Here is a 19,513-nt window from a genome sequence, read left to right as displayed (position 1 = left end):
CTAATAAACATACTCCAGGTTTAAATGTGAGAGAAATGCAAGTTAGTTTCCATCTGACATCTAAAGTATAGCTAAGATGAATTGGAAACTGAATGGATCAAATCAGAAGCCAATTGTAAAGCAGTCAGTGCAGATTATAAACCCATGGCCAACCCCAACGTGATGTGAAAGGAATTATAATATAGAACATTGTTTTTTAAAAACAAAGCAAAATTTTTCTCATCCTTTTATAAAAAAATGTAATCCATAGAAACAAAGGATTTATCGTGCTAGCCTTTTTTTCCACCACCACCTTCCCCCCACCACTTCATAAGCAGAAGAAGTAGCTAACAGTCATTTTTAGGTAAGCAAAGCTCGCATTGTCTTCAGTGAAGCCTGGTACCAACTTCAGAGCAAGTCTGCCAGTGGTGAAAATGAGGATGGATTTAAACAACAATGCAACTCAACAGGCATAAATGACAAAAAAAGGAGTATTTTCAGATTAATTTCTGTATTATTTGCTTCAAAATATCTATGTCATAGTATCAGTGTGGTGGTACCTTGATACTGTAGATTTTTATGGTGATAAAGAAAAAGAGATAAAAGATGAGTGTCTGGAATGGCTACTAATGGAAAAATTACTTTGTGAATTATATTATTTGAATGTGGAATCTGCACACTGAGCACAGCAGAAGAAAAACTTAGGAAGAAAGGAAGGAAGGAATTAAAGGAGTGGTGTTTATAGTATGTAGAATGGAGACACGAGAAATCAAATCTAAAATTTGGGTAGGAGAACAGATGTTCAGGTTCTTCTCCCTGATGTCCAATGCCAGGACAAGGGGCAATGGTCCCAAGCTGGAGCACAGGAGGCTCAAGCTGAACATGAGGACAAACTTTGTCAGTGTGAGGGTTATGGAGCATGGCCCAGGCTGCCCAGAGAGGTTGTGGAGTCTCCTTCTCTGCAGACACCCAAAGCCCTGGCCGTGTTCCTGTGTGACTGCTCTGGTGATCCTGCTCTGGCAGGGGTTGCACTGGGGGAGCTTTCCAGGTCCCTTCCAACTCCTCACATTCTGGGATTGTGTGAATCACACTAATATTTTGCAGGTGATATTCTATAGTCATGTCAGAGTGAATCAAATGTACATGTTTAAGAAAGCTAATGTAGGCAGGAGAGTGTCAGGCTAACGTCATCCTTTGACAGTGGTCAGTGATTCAAAAGCTACCAAGAGCTGAGAAGCATAAAGACCAAATGAAGGCCACTATTTTGGGTTAGAACATATTCCGGGTTACATCAGGTTACAACCTTATATCTGGAGAGGCTGTAAATCAGGAGCAGGTGTCAAAAGATGGCAGTTCAGCAACTCAGTGTTCTGATTGCACTTCTAGATAGCTGATATAGATTAGTACGAATTTCTAATAGCCATTATATGTCATGCTTTCATAACTTTAAATGTATAGTTATGTTGTGTACACAAATATCCCTACGCACCCACGTGCTTGTAGTGTTTTAGCCATTGAACTATAAATATTCTCTAATGCAATAAGATACTTCACAAAAGATCATTCACCCTATTTGCTAAGTAGAGCACACTGATCACTCAAAAGGCAGCTTCAGATGAAGCCATGGGTTGTTTCTGGGCTGTAAAGAATAGAAAAGAAAGGTCCTGAGGAAGAGTTAATTGTACAGTATATGACGTGTGGATAGTTGGGCTGGATCAGGACTTTAAAACAAATATTAATGTTAATATTCTAATTCTGCAGAGAAAGAGAGCTAGAGGACTCAGTAGGAGGCACCTGACTTTCTATGTCTATTCCAAACCAGTCCTGCCTGTATTCTCATCTCCGTGTTGCTGTGGATACTGTCTTTCTGAGGAGAGTAAATGCCATTTTTTGCCATTAGAAATTCTATGTCACTCTCAGAATCAGCAGTGAAACAGTAACTATGTATAGATAATAATTAAAAGACTTTCAAATTAATTGTAAACTATTATAAATATACATAATTTCACCTTCTGTGTTGTCATTCCTAAACAAGAACCTCAATAAATCCGGGCACGAAATACAGATCAGCATGCTGTTTGTCTCCCCAGCTTCACTGGTTTTTATAGCATTACTTCTTTCCATGGATATGCTACAGACCGAGTTTGATTCTCCAGTTAATAGCAATAAATTTTTTTGCTTTGGATTCTACAAGATTAGGGGTAAGCCCTTAAATATGGTCACACTCGATCCTCATGTGTTTAATGGAGTTCATTAAAATGCATTGCATTCTGCTATGCCAGTCTTGCCTTCCAAGTTATTAACATAGGCTACCATCTGTTCATATGTAGAGTCCAGGGCTGTAATCGCAATCTTGGCCTGATTCAGTCTAGTATTAATCTCCTGAAGCAGCATCTTTTGCGTTATAAAGTTGATTCCTTTCTGCATGTAATCAAGAAGCAATGATACAGTCCAACAATGTTTGCAAAACGATTGCTAATGTGATAAAAAAAAGATTAAATTAGCTCATCCAAGATCCTGTTTCTGCTTTTTCCCACCTTATATTCCCAAATATATCCAGCCACTCCCATCAGCTTAAATTTAGGAAATGAGTATGTCATAACTCCATTCTCTAACAGATGACCAGTACTGGAACATCCAGTTTACAAACTTTTTCCCTTATTCCTGCGGGCAGTTCAAAATGACTGTTCAGGCCTTGTCCTCTCGCTGTACAGCTGTAAGCCTCCTGTATCTGCTCAGGGGATGTATGGAGCTGCTGCTGCTGCTGCTGCTGCTGCTGCTGGGGAGATCTGCTGCTCTTCTGCAGTGCTGCCCACCTGCTTCGCAAGAGGAGCCAGCAAGGCCCTGGAAGCCAGGCCCTGGCAGTCGCTGCACCTCTCTGCCTGGGATTCTTGCTGGTTCCTTGCCCAGGAGCTAAGGAGGCTGCTGTAGTGACATGGAGAAGACAGAGGCAACAGCAGCCTCCATAGCAGTGGCCTGTTGCTAGAGAAGAGTACAGGGGCTCCATGTCCCAGTGAAGGCCAAGACAGCGTATTTGCGTGTGACAGGGTAGATGGCTGCTGTTGAGGGAAACAGCTCACTTTCTGGGACGAAAAGACATCCGAAAGCACAGTTCAAGTCTCCATGGCTGCTGAGATCAGGGCTGAACTGTGCCAAACTGACGTGACTTGCAAACAAAACTTTACTAAAAGCTGGTATTGAGTGCGTTGTTTTGTCCTAAATTTTCTTCCATTTTAAATTAACATCAGTGTTTAGCCTTTTCATAGTATTAAAAGTTTTATGCAAACCATAACAAGTCCACAGCAGTTCTAAATTTTTTTCTGATCTAAGGAGCTTGGAATTATTTTCATGCACAGATTTTGCATGGAGAAACCTTCACATGTTTGTTTGAGAACTGACTTCATTAGATTTGGCCCGTTCTTTTTTTCTTTGCAGGTTAATCATGAAGCAACAGTGATTTGTGTGGTAGATTATACGTTGCTGTTTGGCATTTAGTTTACAGAAGCATATCTGAGTTTATAGGGTGTTAATATTTTTGTACTGTCTGGTCCTCAAATTATTCTGTATTTATGGCACAAGCAAATGAGAACACAGAGAGAATTTCACCAGCAGTGTAAGCGATTTGTTACTGAATTCGTATGGTAAGAAATCTTTTCTTTTGCAAGTATGAAGATGCAAAGGTTGAAAGATGACGAGAGTAACGAGCTGAAAATAGACATGCAACTACAAAATTTTTAATTCTATGTCCTCAGAAAGGTCATTTTCAGATCTTTTATATCTCTAACTTTTGAATAGGTCAGATCAAATGTTGAAAGCTCTCCAGTCTGTTAGAAAGAGAACATTCTAATTGCTGTTATTATGATAATCTAATTCTGGTAGTGGCCAGAAGTCAAGACCAGAATCAGGCCAGAAATTAATTATCTGCTGTGCAAATACAGCAATAGACAGTCTCAATCCTGCAGAGCGAATAGAAGAACAAGTCATTACACCATTTTATGCATTTAACATAGGTTTGCTTTTGAAGTTTGCTGTTGTCCTCAATGCATAAGCAAATATCATCTTCCTGTTTCTCTGACAGTGTCCTCTTTTGTGACAGAATCCAATAGAGTGATTTGAAAGAGAAGAGGCAGGTCTGTGAGTTGATGCTGAGCACAGAGACAGCATTAAAAAAAAGGCTAATGCTGCCCAAAGAAAGGTCACGCCATTTGGTGGCAGATTTCAAGTCTATTTTCACTCCAGCTTCACAATTTACGAAGTTCCCTTTAAGGGGAAATATAGCCTTGGTTTAGAGGAAGACTACAGATCAGATCTGGGGATATGGGGCTGAAGTTATGGAAGGGAGAACAGGGCAGCATCCACCAGAATGTAGGGTTTCATCAGGCTATCAAAATATGAAACTGTTTTATTTTAGTTTGTCTCATTCCATGTTCACACATTTCAACAAATGTATTCCATCCTCGTTCTTCCAGAGACCTGAGGAATAAAGAGTCACACAAAGTCTCTTGGGGGATGTGGAGAGACTGTAAAGACAAAGACAAGGAGATTAAGGTTGGGGTTAATAAACTTTCCTTTGGCAGATGATCAGTAAGATTGAATGTGGCGTGATTGAAGGAAGAGAGGAGTTAGAAAGGTCCTTCAGTCAGCATAACAGACATTGGTGTCAATAGCAGCAGCTACAAACTGAATGTGCTGGAGGGCTGAGCTTTGTGAGTATGAGAATCCAGTTGAGTACCTATCACATGCAGCACAGAGCTCCCCAGGCTTGCCTAAAACACACTGCAGCCATACCAAATGGCTCTATTTTGTCGAAGCTAATTAGCCCAGCTAATTAAGACAGGTAAAGTGGACAGAACCCTTCCCAGGAGCTCAGTTAATGTTTCTTCACGGCATCGTACTGTGCTGTATCAATGTGTCATCTTACTTGGAGCTGCCTCAGAGGTCTCTAGTATGGCACGACCTTGCACTTGGAGGCCTGTCCACTGTATCATCTGGTCCTTCCCTAACCCGTCTTCTTTGATGTTACATACTGAACCATAGTTAGAACAAGAAGTACTACTGAGCATTTATACTGCAGCACAAATGTATAGAAATCTTAATAAGTTAAAGCTCCTTTATGTCTCACTGTAGGTATATTTATGGTGCCAGATGTTAGTAGAAAAAAATGTAGTGCGTCAGTGAGTGCCTGACTTCATTATTTAGTCTGAAAGTTGTCACTCAATAATAGCAGTGTAGGCTGCCCCATATATGTAATAATGAAAGCTCTGGCCTCATTTAATCTTCTTTTAATAACTGAAAATTAATCTTGTTCTGAAACATTGTTATTAACATTTAACCTAGGCAGTCACTGATTGTAAAACATTTGTGTGTAAACGTTTCTAGTGTTGCCTAACTGTGAGCAAGACAGTTTTGCTAGTCATCATATACTAATACTACCGTGTTAGCTAGGTTATTACACTGTAAATGATATCTTAAATGAACCCTACATTGATTAGTAATTGGAAGTTATTTATAGCTTACATGGCCCTGTCCTTTCCACCAACCAATAAGTTGAAAATGCAAGGGAGACATGTTCTGTTCAGCTGAAGGGGTTGTCTGTCACCTATAGGGGCAGGAGAAGAGCTCTGTCTTATACCAAGGGGCAGTCAAGACTTCCTCTGCAGTTTATTAGGTATCTCAGCCCAGAAGAATAATTTGCCCCTTCTTTCTTCTTGTCCTTGATTACTGTTCTTCACCAGTAAGGTGATGCATCTTCATTGCAACTCACATTTTTTACAAAAACTAGTGTCATGTCTTTTGTCTGAAATGATTTGATGACTGGGAATAAAAATATAAGAATTAAAAAAAAAATCAAGCACAATTGTGACTTTGTCCCCACAGAAAGTCACTTAAGAGATCTCATTTTTAAGTGCAGTTCTGCACCTGCTGATTGGAGAAAAGGTTCACACTTCTCCTTCTGCAGGACATTCCCAAATGCAGTCGTCTCCAGCAGCTAGAGCTTGAATTTCCCTGAATTTCCATGTCCTATTTCTTGAGGAGTTAACTCACCTTATTTTCAGAGAGGAGCTGTATATGCTCACACAGTGAGAGTGGAACCTAGCTGCTGCATCTCTTCAAAGTTCATTTTGAAGTTCAGTTGTGAGCTTTGTTTGAGTTTACCTTTTTCTTCATTTGTGCCTTGATTAAATATGTTACATTCAATTAGAATCTTCCAGTTCATTTCAGCAGTACAGGGATTGATTATAGAGCACTATAAACATAACACCTACGTTAGAAGAGGCAATGGCATAGCAACCAACTCCTGTACTCTAGGGAAATTTCGTTGGGATCAAGTACCCAAAACATAGGTGCATCACACTGGTGTAACATTTCCTCAGTGATTCAGAGGGAGGAACACTTGCACTCTTCGCTGGGTTAAAAACTGGTTGGATGATCGGGCCCAGAGAGTGGTGGTGAATGGTGCTGCATCCAGTTGGTGTCCAGTGACCAGTGGTGTCCTCCAGGGATCAATACTGGGCCCACTTCTATTCAATATCTTTAATGATGACCTGGATGAGGGGATTGAGTCCACCCTTAGTAAATTTACAGGTGATACTGAACTGGGGGGAGTGTCAATCTGCCAGAGGTTAGGAAGATGCTGCAGAGGGACCTGGACAGGCTGGGTCAACAGGCAAAGGCCAATGGTATGAAGTGTAACAAGACCAAGTGCAGGGTCCTACACTTTGGCCACAATAACAATAGTTGAACTGCAGCTCTTTTTTTGTGTGCTGCCTTAAGAAAATCTTCTCAGCTTCCTTCAGCGGTTACTGGGAAAATGAGCAAAAAATCAAACATGAGTCCAAAGGGCTGCTGTTTGGTCACAGGCCTGCAAGGAAAGCACCTTGGGCTGTAGTCCTTCCTACAATGCTTCTCCATACATTTTTCTGTAAAAGAACAATTGTCTGCAATTAGATTATTTGCTAGATACAGTGTCACCGGGTCAGTGGCGATTTCATCACACACCAAACACATTTGCATATGTTAATGCATTCCAAATAATGGTCTTTTCCTCACTGCAGTGAAGAGAGTTGAAAAGTCTCACTTGTGGTCTGGTCTTGGTTTTGTTTTGTTTTTCCTGACAGCACTCACAACCTGAAGACTGAAACTGTGGGTACTGCTACCTCTCAAAAACTCAGACCAATTGTGTTTTAAAATGCAAGTGCTGTATTCTGGCGTCACTACTGCGCTGAGGCATCAGTATGTTATTTACTGTTAGAACGCTATTAAATGCTTTTATTTCAACTCATTCTATTACAGAACACGAAAAGCAGCGGTTATGCAAAAGCACAGATTACATGAATTTGCACTTCAAAGTGAAATGGTTTTATAATGAATATGTGCGAGAACTCTCTGCTCTCAAGGATGCTGCGCCTGAATACTCCCTGTAAGTAGCGTGCAGGGAAGTATCCCATGAGTGTGGGCTTGGTGCAAGGTTTATTATCATCAAATATTTATGCCCAAGTTTGTGCAGGATCTCTAAGTGTGCGGCACTCACAACTCTCTACTTTTTGCACTTCCTCCTCTTTAATTCTTCATTTGAGCAAATTAAATAGTCCAGGTACTAAAAGTTCTATTAGCTATTTCATAGAACTCTTTATCCAGCTATTGTAACTGTAGCTCTTCATAGATGACAGAATAGTTTGGTCAGAAAACACCTGAGAAACGTATGAAATGTGGAAATAGCAGCAGTATTCATTACAGGCCCCTGCCTTTGTTTCATACCCAAATTAGACTAAAGATACAAATAAAGGTACAAGGCTAATGGGATATACTCCTGAATTTATTCTTACTGCATTGTGTTAATATTCAGCTGGTGTTTTCATTTTCACCTTTTCTCCTGCAATTGATACGCTCAGTCCTGTCCTTTTATATGAGCTATCCTTAATCTCATATCTTAATCTTCTGCAAGTCTGCTGATTTGCCAAGATGTTTTGGGGCTTGTTATTATTTAGGTGTTTTTTTTAATAAAGAAAAATAAAACTTGGAGTTTTCTCCAAGTTATTTCACATGCAAATAATAAATAAATGTTAAGAAGCAGTATTGATAAAAGACACATTCTAAAAGAAAAAAAAATTGGGCAAAATATAATCCCCTACAAGATGTGGACACATTTCTCTGATGGCTGCTGCTAATTTTGCATCGCTTGGGTAGACCAGTTAGAGTACTGTGAAACTGAAGCCTGAAATGCCTTGTGGTAGCCACAGTGTCCTTGGTGACAAACATTTCTCTAGGATGAAAAACTTTTTAGCAACAAGAACGAATGGGAAGACACAAAATGCCAAAGTGCTGGGTGAGATGGCATCTCTTCTCTCCAGATCTTTCTCAACTGTACTTACTTTACAAAACTGTTATTAATTTTCAGGTGGTTTGAACCTTTTGTCATTCAGTGGCTGGATGAAAATGAGGATGTCTCAATGGAATTTCTTCATGGAGCACTAGAAAGAGACAAAAAAGATGGGGTGGGTATTTGTTAAAGAAAATAATAAAGAAAGAATTAAGACCGTTATTTAGTATTGCAAAGTCAGAAGTACATTTGGTCTCACAGCATCGTTGTTAGACCTCACAAGATATGCAGTTAGTAATGGTTCTTGAAGGTTAAACCTATGGACAGATTCCTACTCTATTTCCATGTGCCTAAATCCCCACAGACTTCAGTCTATGCTTTCACTAAACTCTAATGTGACGCTGATGTCGTGAAAGAGAGGTTTTATTTTATTTTTAAAAGGTTTGAAAGTAATAGAAATGTGAAAAGCCACGTACCTCAGTGAGACATTTTTAAAAATGTATTTATTTATTATTTGTTATGATTCTAGAAAGAATTTCAAATGTAAGAAAATCAGTTAATACAGTTTTGATCTCTGAACGAGTATTAACTCATTTGAATGTTTCTCTCTAGTTTCAGCAAACATCAGATCATGCCCTCTTCTCTTGTTCTGTCGTTGATGTCTTCACACAGCTCAATCAAAGCTTTGAGATTATTAGGAAACTGGAGTGTCCTAATCCAGAAGCACTATCTCATTTAATGAGAAGATTTGCAAAGGTAAATTAAAATCAATGCATCTCAACTACGCCTCAGAGAGAGTGACATTGTGTTGCCATGTACTTAAAAGCTAATTCCAGTGTTGTTTAGAATCAATCTCTTCTATCTCTGACTGGGATCCTTAGAAAGACAAGCTGTCTGCAGCTCCAGACTGGTTTTCATCTAATTCATCAAAATCATTTACGACTTAGAGAAGTTCTGTCCCCTCTCTGAGATTTCATATTTATATATGTTATAAAATCAATTCTTATTCTTGCTAAGCATCGACTACAGTTCTGTTAATGAAGCAATTCAGTGAAATGCAACTATCTAATTAGTCAGTGGAAGGGGGTGGGAAATTCAGAGTATGGCAATAAAGCATTGCTGGTTGAAGGTGGTAGTTATTATTCATCTGTTGTTTGATAAACTCAGCTTTGCTAGGGCAGCTTTCTATTTGGATTGCAACATTTCCTCACAAGCCTTAGATTTCCATTATAGTCATGATGACTTTATAAAAAGTGCATTTACATTTATTCCTGGTTTTCTGTTGCAATAGTTTTCCATTTGCAAACAAAGTTCCCATGTACATTATGATTGCAAGGTAAACTTATACTGCCAGGCTTTGAACAGTGCTCCCTTGGTCTTATGCTTCCATTATATTTTTAATCTATGCATTGTCACCCTAGAGGATTTATTGAGCTTGCTACTGTTCCATTAAGAATGTAGCACATTGCAACGGCATCTTGGCCTATATTAAAAACAGTGTGACCAGCAGGGCCAGGGAGGTGATCATCCCCCTGTACTCGGCACTGGTGAGGCCGCACCTCGAGTGCTGTGTTCAGTTCTGGGCCCTTCACTATAAGAAGGATGTTGAGATTCTGGAGCGTGTTCAGAGAAGAGCCACAAGGATGGGGAGGGCTCTGGAGAACAAGCCTGATGAGGAGCGGCTGAGGGAACTGGGCTTGTTTAGCCTGGAGAAGAGAAGGCTGAGGGGAGACCTCATCACCACCTACAACTGCCTCAAGGGAGGTTGTGGAGAGGTGGGTGCTGGTCTCTTCTCCCAGGTGATGGGGGATAGAACAAGGGGAAACGGCACCAAGCTGTGCCAAGGGAGGTTCAGGTTAGAGATAAGGAGGAAGTTCTTTACTGAGAGGGTCGTCAGAAGCTGGCACAGGCTGCCCAGGGAGGTGGTGGAGTCACCATCCCTGGATGTGTTTAAGGAGCGGGTAGATGAGGTACTTAAGGATATGGTTTAGTGGGTAGACAGGAACGGTTGGACGTGATGATCTCAGAGGGCTTTTCCAACCGAGCCATTCTGTGTGTGATTCTGTGTGTGTGTGAGTAGAGCTCTCAGTGCTTTACAAAAACAGTATGGCTAAAATTAAAGTATCTCTGCTATTGAAGATCACATTCCCTTAAGAACAACCCAGCACCTGTGGTGCAGGGATTTGAAAATATGCTCACAAGATTGTTTACTTTATATCTAAAAAATACAATACACTAAATGTGTAAGCACCTTTAAAATCTGTAATTTATACAAACCTCCTTTTTGTGGTTTTTAATCATTTTTGGTTTACATTATGACATTTACCATTTAAAAGATTCTTCTCCTCTCCTAGACTATCAACAAAGTGCTTCTTCAGTATGCTGTAATTATTTCAAATTACTTCGGCTCGTATTGCGATAAAGAAAACGTGGTGAGTAAAAATTGTGTTTTCTGTCTCAGAAATTACCTTTAAATGTCTCACTGTACTTTATGAAAATGTCATCACTTTTTATGTATGAGAAAAAGTATGAACGAAGGAAGGGATTTTTGTTTTGCTTTATTTTTTTAATAAGGTCAGCATGATTTCGTAGCTGCTTACTTCGCTGTGTAAAAGCTGGAATAGGTGGGATTAGTGAAAGAATCCTAGTGAAAAATTTCCATATTTAAGTAGAAACAAAAATTACAAGCAGACAGAAACACTCCCTGCTTAAAAGCCTCAGGTAATGGTGAATATGATGAATATAACTTCATCTCTTTTTCCAAACAGAATAAAATACTTTTGTTTGCATTGGCTTGCTTCTCTTTATCAATTTATTCATTCGTTTATAAGATCACTGTGCCCTGTGCAGGGAGTGTGCGCAGAGTTTTATGCTCCTACCACTCACTCTTTGTGCTTTATCCATGCTGCAGTGAGGAGAAAATCATGTGCTATTTTGTTTCCTCACTGCTTACAAGGGACTCTCTAATGAAGGACCAGATTGCCACGGACTCAGAAATAAATGGGACATGGATACTAAAGATGTGGTTAAGCAAATCAAAACATTATCAATAGCTTAACGTGACCAAGGAAAATTGTTCTTGTAAACTGATTTTTCCGTATCGTTGATATTCAGTCAAAGCTGGCACTCCCAAGGCAGGCAACATTTAGCACTGCATCTGCTATATTACACAGCTCGTACACACATCTCAGCTCTATTTGTCACACCCTTGTGCATGGCTTGAGGACACGCTCATTCTTGCCAGTGCTCTCCACAGTGCGAGACAGTGCCATAATCTAGAGGTCACCAACGTATACAGAATAATGGAATTCAGAAAGACATCTATTGCAGCTAGATATAAATTATTGATGGTTCTCATGAGCAACGTTACAAAAGACTAAGCTTATTAATTTTTCAGGCCACAAATATATTAGCTAGGAGAGGCTTACTGCATTCTGCTCCTTTTACACAATTTTGTCTGAAATAGAGTTAATAAATAAAAATACCAAACTCAAAACTTTATTATTAAGTAGAAGTTTTCTATTCAAGTTTTTACAGGGGAGTAACTTTTATTTATATAGGTGTGCCATGTCTCAGATTTATCTTCCCACTTCAGATATTTTCAACCTTGAAGCCCTTTGCAGTAAACACATTGAAAAGACTCACTTCAGATAGCCACACATCTTTCTTCTCATGGCACTACATCTTTTCAGCATCTGAGAAAAAGTAAAAGCACTGAGCCAAGTTTGACAATCATTGTGCATGGAGAATCAGTCTCATAGCTGCAGAAACACGTCAGGAAGAGGAGAGGAGAGAAACAAGAGGAGAGGAGAGGAAGATTTCAGTTGGAAAGGACCTACAGCTGTCATCCAGTCCAACTGCCTGACCAATTCAGGACTGACCAAAAGTTAAAGCATGTTGTTAAGTCCAAATGCCTCTTAAACCCTGACAGGTTTGGGGCACCAACCACATCTCCAGCAAGTCTGTTCCACGGTTTGACCACCCTCTCAGTAAATAAATGTTTCCTAATGTCAAACCAGAATCTTCTCTGATGCAGCTTTGAACCATTCCCATGCTTCCTGTCACTGGATACCGGTTGATAGGATAGACCAGCACACTACATTGCCAGGTTTTTTTCCCCCATAATCTAGCAGAGTGTAAAGCTTCATGCATTTTTAACTTTACAAATACGTCTTCTACATATTCCTTATTTTTCCCCTCCAGGGCAAATACAAAGTTGAAAAGAACACAACACACTCTATCCCCAGTATGGACCAGTAAAAGCATTACACATCTTCTACTTTAATGTTAATCAGTCCAAACCAAGTGTCATCTAAAATAATCTGTCTCTGTATTTGACCCAATATAAGCCATAACTATTCTCAAAATTTAATGTAAAAAAGAAACTTTGCAGCTCTGTTTTTCCATTTCTTTCAATTTAATGCTAATATTAAATAAAGCTTACTGCTTTCTAGAAGAAATTAGTTTTAATACATAGTACTAAGTCACTGTGTAGCCTTCTGGCCTGCCCAATGGGATTTGTTAATTGTTGGAGCGACTGATTTCTGAAGTCACCCTGGTATGCCAATCTACAGCTTTAGATGGAATTCATCTCGTTATGATATAAAGTATTAGAGCAAATGGCTTTAGGGTACATAACTTATTTTTACCAGAAGCTACCTTTCTGAAAGACATAATGTTAGCTTAATAAAAGACCATTTGATCTGGTGATCTCAGGTATATTAAAAGCCCATCTCCCGCATTAGAGTTGACAGAAGAGATTAAAACAAATAATGTTTATGATAAAAGTTATGTTTTGGCATTCTTTTACAAGTCAATACTTCTACTATTTTTATTAAACACTATAAAATGTGCACATAAACGGTAAAAATAAAAGCACATCAAAGGCACTTTTCGTAAGGACATGTATGTAACGTAAAAACCATTCTCTTATCTTCCACCTCCTGTCAGAGTTTACAAACAAACCTGGTTTATGAATTGTACTTGCCACTCACTTTTACGTGTTGTTGCATCTGCCTGGCTGATTCCTGTAAACTGCTGCAAAGAGTGTTCTGAGGACAAGATGATAATGAAATAAGAAGATGAGAATGTTTTTAAGCTCTGGTTCTGTTCTTTACTGACAGCAATAGACTTTTTTTCCATTTAGCCAAGGTAGGCTTAGGCTCTGAAAGCACCACCTCAGCTAGCCTCAAAGGAGACTGAAAACTGCCTCAGTAGGAAGTATTTATCTTACAGCTTCAGTACATTGCCAAAGGCATTCGCACTTGTTTTGAACAAGGGAACCAAGACGTTATGTTAAGCTACTTATTTCCCCATCAGAAATTATAATCATTGATTTGTGATACTGCAGATAAATTCCAGAATAATAAATATGTCAGAAGAGAGGAGATAGCACGAGAGAGAAGGACACAACGTCAGTGATCATAAATTAGACAAATAGAAGAAGTGGGGTTTGTGGATTTTTCAAGAATCAGGAAGGGAGGTGATATCTGAACCATTATACAAAGCCGGCTGCCTTATGCAGGAGGGCAAATAACGTGCTTTAGATCAAATTTCTTTTATTTTCCCCCCGTTCAGTTAAGAAGGCTTCTGACACCAAATTCCTTTCAAAGTAATGTAGAACTAATTAAAGCTAAATTATGTTATTGATCTCTTGAAAACCAAAATCTAATCCCTCCATGCTTCAGCACTACATTAGATCGTGTTATTAACTAGCAAAGTACAAATGAGCATCAATCACTGTAATCGTTCCATCACCTTCTTGTTGTATGACAAAAGTACAAGTGTTTTATTGAATGCATTACTTTGGTGTCTAAGTGAATCCCATCATGCACTAAAACTCACTGACCTTGGCCGAGCAGAACTCTTTTAGCAAGTATTGTCTTATTGCTTTCCCCACACCATCCCAAACTAGCATCTAACGTCACCTGAGAGCACAGAATTCTAGTAATAGATCCTTTCTTCCCTAATGTTGTAGTAATTACATTAATTTTCTCCATGTTCTACTTTTTACCTTATATTTATCCAGTGATTGCTGTCTTTTGCACCATGGCTCTCTATTCTGCCTTAAAGACATGAGCTTAATCAGCAACGCTTTAGACTAAAATAATATGTTTACAGAATTCTAATGCCTAATTCATTCACCAACCTTTCAAGCAATGCAAAATGTACACTTCTGAAATATTATTCTGTTATTAACAGAACTGCCAATTGATTTATTCAAATACTTAAGCATCAGCCATTATTTGGGTTACAGTGCTGTCACAGTTTTCCGCAAAGACTGGCACTGCCATTCCTCCAGTCTGTTCTCACTCCCAAAGTACTTTGATCATTATTGTGTCTACTCTCAAAGAGACAATAATGTAATACTGGCATCAGTTCACCAGTTGTAACTGTATTAAGTGTGACTAACATGTGGTTCAGGATCTGAAAAGTGCCCAGGTGGTTGGGAGAAGGCATTGGGTTTCCTGTGGGGCAACGCTGTCCTGAGGGCATAATGGGCAGTCACTGGCCGAGTGGGTTTGCTGACTGGGCAAGGAGGAGCGTGAATTATAGGAGTGGAGGCAGCAGTGGTCAGGAGCCTGAGATCCTCCTCTAAAAACCACGACTGCACGAATGCAGGGCTGCTGAAGAGCTAGTCTCCAGCCCAGAGGCTGTGAATGCACATATTCATGCATAAAGGGAACATAAGACGCACATTCTCACATTTGGTGTTCTCTTTGTAGCCCTGTATCTTGATGAACAACATTCAACAGTTGAGGGTCCAGCTTGAGAAAATGTTTGAGTCCATGGGAGGAAAGGAGGTGAGTCGTATTTGTTTCCTGGTTCATTCACAGCTCCTTAGAGATCATTAGCATCATGTTTTCAACCCAGTCACAGCCTTCACTTCTGCCTCAAAACAAAAATCAAATCGTTTAGAAACAAAAGCCTACAGGAACTATTTAATGTGCTGACAGTGCTAGAAAGATCTATTCTTTCTAGAAAGATTCATGCTAATGATCTGTAAAGTTCAACCAACACTGGGTGTTTTGTGTTGTATTCTGTAGTGCCAGCTTTATTTTAATGTTCGTATTGGACTATACTTTGCTTTTTTATGTATTGGTATGTTTTGCTTGTATCTGAAAATTTTGTAGAATATGTGCTTTGTGCTTTGTCTGTAATGTGTCATGTCTTTGTCTAATGCCTTTGACTTGCAATCCACTGAGCAGAAGAAAGAAGGAGAGAGATTCTCTTATGAGGTTTGTGATAGTAAGCATCTTTTATTATTCCTGATCATATTTTCTAAGGCTAAGAGCAGTCATATTTCCTACTAATTTCCATTGATGCATTTGTGTAATTCCCTATGAACTAAAATCAAAAAGAGCTATGCTTGGGCGTTCAGTTGACACTCTAAATTGAAAAGTTTTACTAGGCAGACAGTGCAAAGTCTTTCAGAATTAAAAAAAAAATGTATAAAACATTTTTAAGTGCACTTTTCAGTATCTGAGGGCCTGCTTGTATTCAAGATTTGGCACCATTTCACCAAAAGCTGCTCCTCAACAATGCAGAACATGCTCAGCTTTATCTTCTTTCATATTTCAGAAGACTTCAAAGTGCCTGAAGTCCTGTCAACAGTAAAAGGACAGAAACGTGTGCTTCCATACTTTGCTGATCGTAGTCTTTGACTGTTTTGAAAGCTAATGAAGAAATTAACAGCTTTTCAAGCTATAGAATCCTGTCTTCTGGTTAAAAAGCAATTTTTAAATCATAAATATCCCTATTATCAGTAGCTGGCTTTTAAAAAGAAGTTACACATACATCAGCTTTTTCTTATTGAGACTCTGGTTTGACAGCTTCAGAGAATTTAGATCTAATGTGACCACACTGTAGGGAGAATTGGAAAATACCTTATTTCGTGTTTTCCCACCCAACAGTGGGACACTGCAGAGGTAAGATAGCTCCCTGCACCGTGCCATGAACAGCACCTTCCAAATGAACCTACAGGTTAACTCCCATGGTGAGGAGGTTTTGTTGAGCTGGTTACAACCTCCTGAGGCTGCCATGGCATAAATTCTTCCTGCTCCAGAGAACACGAGATACACTTCTGCAGCCTTGTCATCATCGAACATTTCATCTCGAACTTTAAAAACACATATTTATCATCCAGACGTGGCTATATTTCTGTGTTACTATTAATCCCCTTTCACTCTCCAAATATTACAAATAATCTTGTCTTCCATGCTTTTATGTTCTGTGCAAGGTATTTTGTATTAAGGTCTTGGATCCAATCCTAAGTCTTGAATGTCATGAACCATAAAACCAGCTAAGTGTCCATAAATCCTGATGAAGACAAGGGCAGAGGAAAGCAGAGCAGCACTTTATTGCTATATTGATAAAATTATTTTCAAATCAAAATATTTTCTTGAAGCTCCAAAATGTTCCATTTTCTTCAAGAAAATATTAGTTTTTTCTTCTGCTCCCAATACGCTGTATAATAAAAAATATAGTAAAAAAACTAATTAGGGTTTTTCATAACAGTTTTACTTCAAAACCTCTCTTCACTTCTCATCCTTTTTGCTTTCCCTTTTGATGTTAATGATGGTGAATTATTAAGGCTGTTACAGTATCAAAACATTTGTTTTGTTTCTTTCTCATTAGGTGAATTCCTTTAAGAAAAGTATATTCATGTTCATTTTTTTGTTATCCGTGTCAACTCTTTCTCATTAGGTGAATTCCTTTAAGAAAAATATATTCATGTTCATTTTTCTGTTATCCGTGTCAATGTGCCCCTAAAATGTTTGTCCTCAAACTGAAAAACTTACTTATTCCTCTGGACATTCCAAGAGCATAAACGCTAACGACCAATTTGCCTTATTGAACTTGTACTTATAAGAAACAAAGCCAGCAATAAAATCTGTAAGCAGTTTCTTTGCACGGAAAAAAAACCAGTTTAGGATTTTGCTTGTGGAGAACAGAGTCAGATAATTTTCAGTGGAATAATGAAACCTATTCCAGTTGAAGTAAAACTAATTCTAAGAAAAATTAAATGCTGTTAATCTCCTCAGTGTCATGCTGTGAGCGGTACCTCTTTCAAACTATGCAGTCAAAACACCCTAATCAAGCAGCAAGTCCCTATGTTGAGAGTAAGCCTGTTGAATATTACAGGTCAGGGAGCCCAATGGAGAAAGAAAAAAAGAACCAAAAAAACCCAGGCTCTCAGCTCTCCTGCAATTAAAATAAAGTAGTCTGAACTATATGAGTTTCTTTATTAGCTCTCCTCTGCTGCTGTAGCCAAGCAGGAAGGGTACTTTAAAAATTATGTAAATGAAATCAGTCTGCCATAATAAAGTAAGAGTAGTAAAGTCGGATCCAAGCTACTTGCCTTTTTTTATTTGAAAATCAAGTGAAAAGTCATGGGAACAGAATATCATAACACAGAATTTTGGTTTAGCTCCTGTTTGTTCTATCCAAAAGGAGTGCATACATTTGCACTAAGTCATTTTTTCATGTCTGACAAGTTGGAAGCTGATAAAAGGAAAAGAAAAAAACCTTAATGCTTGTGTTGCCTTTCACCAGATGGCAGAACATGGCAGAAATGAGTTACAGCAATTAGGATCAAAAAGAAAAAGGTGGAAAGCAAAAGCAGGTTGTTTATGTACCACAGTATAATATTGACTGTAGGTAGATCAGGCTTCCACTCCAGTAAGTTCAGTTCCAACTCTACATGTAATGCTTAGGAATTCCTGTAGGAATCTATATGTGGTCCTAAAGATTTGATGGGATGACAGAGGCCCAGACTTAAGCAGAATACTTCTGAAGTGTCCATCTTTAAATCTGTAAAGTCAGGTCTGCTTATAGAGTATTTAGAATGGTGGCAGTCAAACATCTTAAGATGGGATTCACCCAACCTCCATCGTCACTTGTGGAGGTGGAGGAAGAATGATGGATATCAGAGACAGAAAAAGAACTGCTAAAGTAACAGATCTGACCAATGCCTGTATCCTTCCTAGATGTCCATAGAATATGTAAAGCTATTTTCTGAATGGAAGCAGTCAGGTGGTCTCATTAGGAAACTAGAAGCAATTAGACCTGTGAAACTGCAGATAAATGGAATTCAGATCAGAGAGGTTTCCTTTCACTCATGCAAAAGTAATTTGCATCTCTGTAGTTTCCTATAGAAACACTTCCAAATTTGCAATTAACAGGATTATGCCTGCGCTAGTACTTACAGCATGGAACAGCTCAAACACGTTATGTCAAAAGCAGCCAAATTCATCAGATCCTTAGCTCTTTCCCAAGGCTTGTATGTATAGAAAATGACACAGTTTTAGACAGGCAGCACTTGAAACAACGATGTTCAAACATTTCTGGTATCTTAATTTTTCAGCTGTTCACAAAAGTACTCTCTGCTTTTGTTTAGCATTCAGAAAAAGTCAAACTTCTAATTATCTGTTTAATAATGCATAATTAACAGATCTCATGAAGTGTGCCAACAAATTCCTGAGTATGTTCTGTTGGGGGTAAAAATTAACTCCATTATTTAAGAAGATGGTAAAAAAACCAAAAATATTTCTGATCCTAAGAAAGCCAAGCAAATTAAAAATTGGCAATAAAGCATGATTTAGACATTAACAGGTTAACAACATGTCCACTATTGAAATAAGTCTGGTCTTTAAAACAAAAAAAATCACATTTTGACACCTGAACAACCTACCTATATATTTTAAGACTAGCCCATACATGCTGTGAACTGTAAATGGAACCCAAGAAGCTAAAGCATATATGGTCTTTTCTCTCTTTTGATTCTTAAATTAGATATGGCACATTCATGACACTCATTTGACCCTGAACAATAGTCTGCTCAGGGCTTTTTGCCTTTTACTTTCCAAAATAATTGTTCAGGCATGTTTGGTTTTTTCGCGTTTTATTTTTCCTCCTTCATCAAACCCTATGGAGAAGATGAGACTCAAGGAGAAAAGGAAAAGTCCCTGGTACTGTAAATACTTCATTTCCTTATCTGTATAGCCCTATATGAGACATTCTCAGACATTTTCATTCTCACATTTTTCATATTAAAGAATTGCTGGATTAATTTATGCATGAAAGATAAGATTCACAGAAGATAATCCACAATAGTTAGTGTGTGTGAGGTACCAAAAGCTGACTTAATCCTAGCTCCACTGCACAAGGCAATCCGAAAACCATCTTTAACTTGTTGTGAAGCCCCCTCAGAAT

At 38.7% G+C, this 19,513-nt stretch overlaps 1 protein-coding gene across 1 annotated transcript in view; it reads left to right on the top strand.

Annotated features, from left to right (window-relative positions):
- The window catches only part of LOC104547895 (protein unc-13 homolog C-like), a gene marked incomplete at its 5' end in the record, with an annotated part of 86,387 nt that overhangs the window by 35,641 nt on the left and 31,233 nt on the right, over positions 1-19,513 (top strand). Inside the window, 5 exon segments of the mRNA XM_010193764.1 lie at positions 7,273-7,399; positions 8,378-8,474; positions 8,912-9,055; positions 10,654-10,731; positions 15,025-15,102. Coding sequence (XP_010192066.1) covers positions 7,273-7,399; positions 8,378-8,474; positions 8,912-9,055; positions 10,654-10,731; positions 15,025-15,102 — 524 coding nt within the window.

The sequence above is a fragment of the Mesitornis unicolor genome, unplaced genomic scaffold, assembly GCF_000695765.1.
Source record: "Mesitornis unicolor isolate BGI_N332 unplaced genomic scaffold, ASM69576v1 scaffold301, whole genome shotgun sequence".
Lineage (NCBI taxonomy): Eukaryota > Metazoa > Chordata > Aves > Mesitornithiformes > Mesitornithidae > Mesitornis > Mesitornis unicolor.
This window is presented reverse-complemented; position numbering and strand designations above follow the sequence as displayed.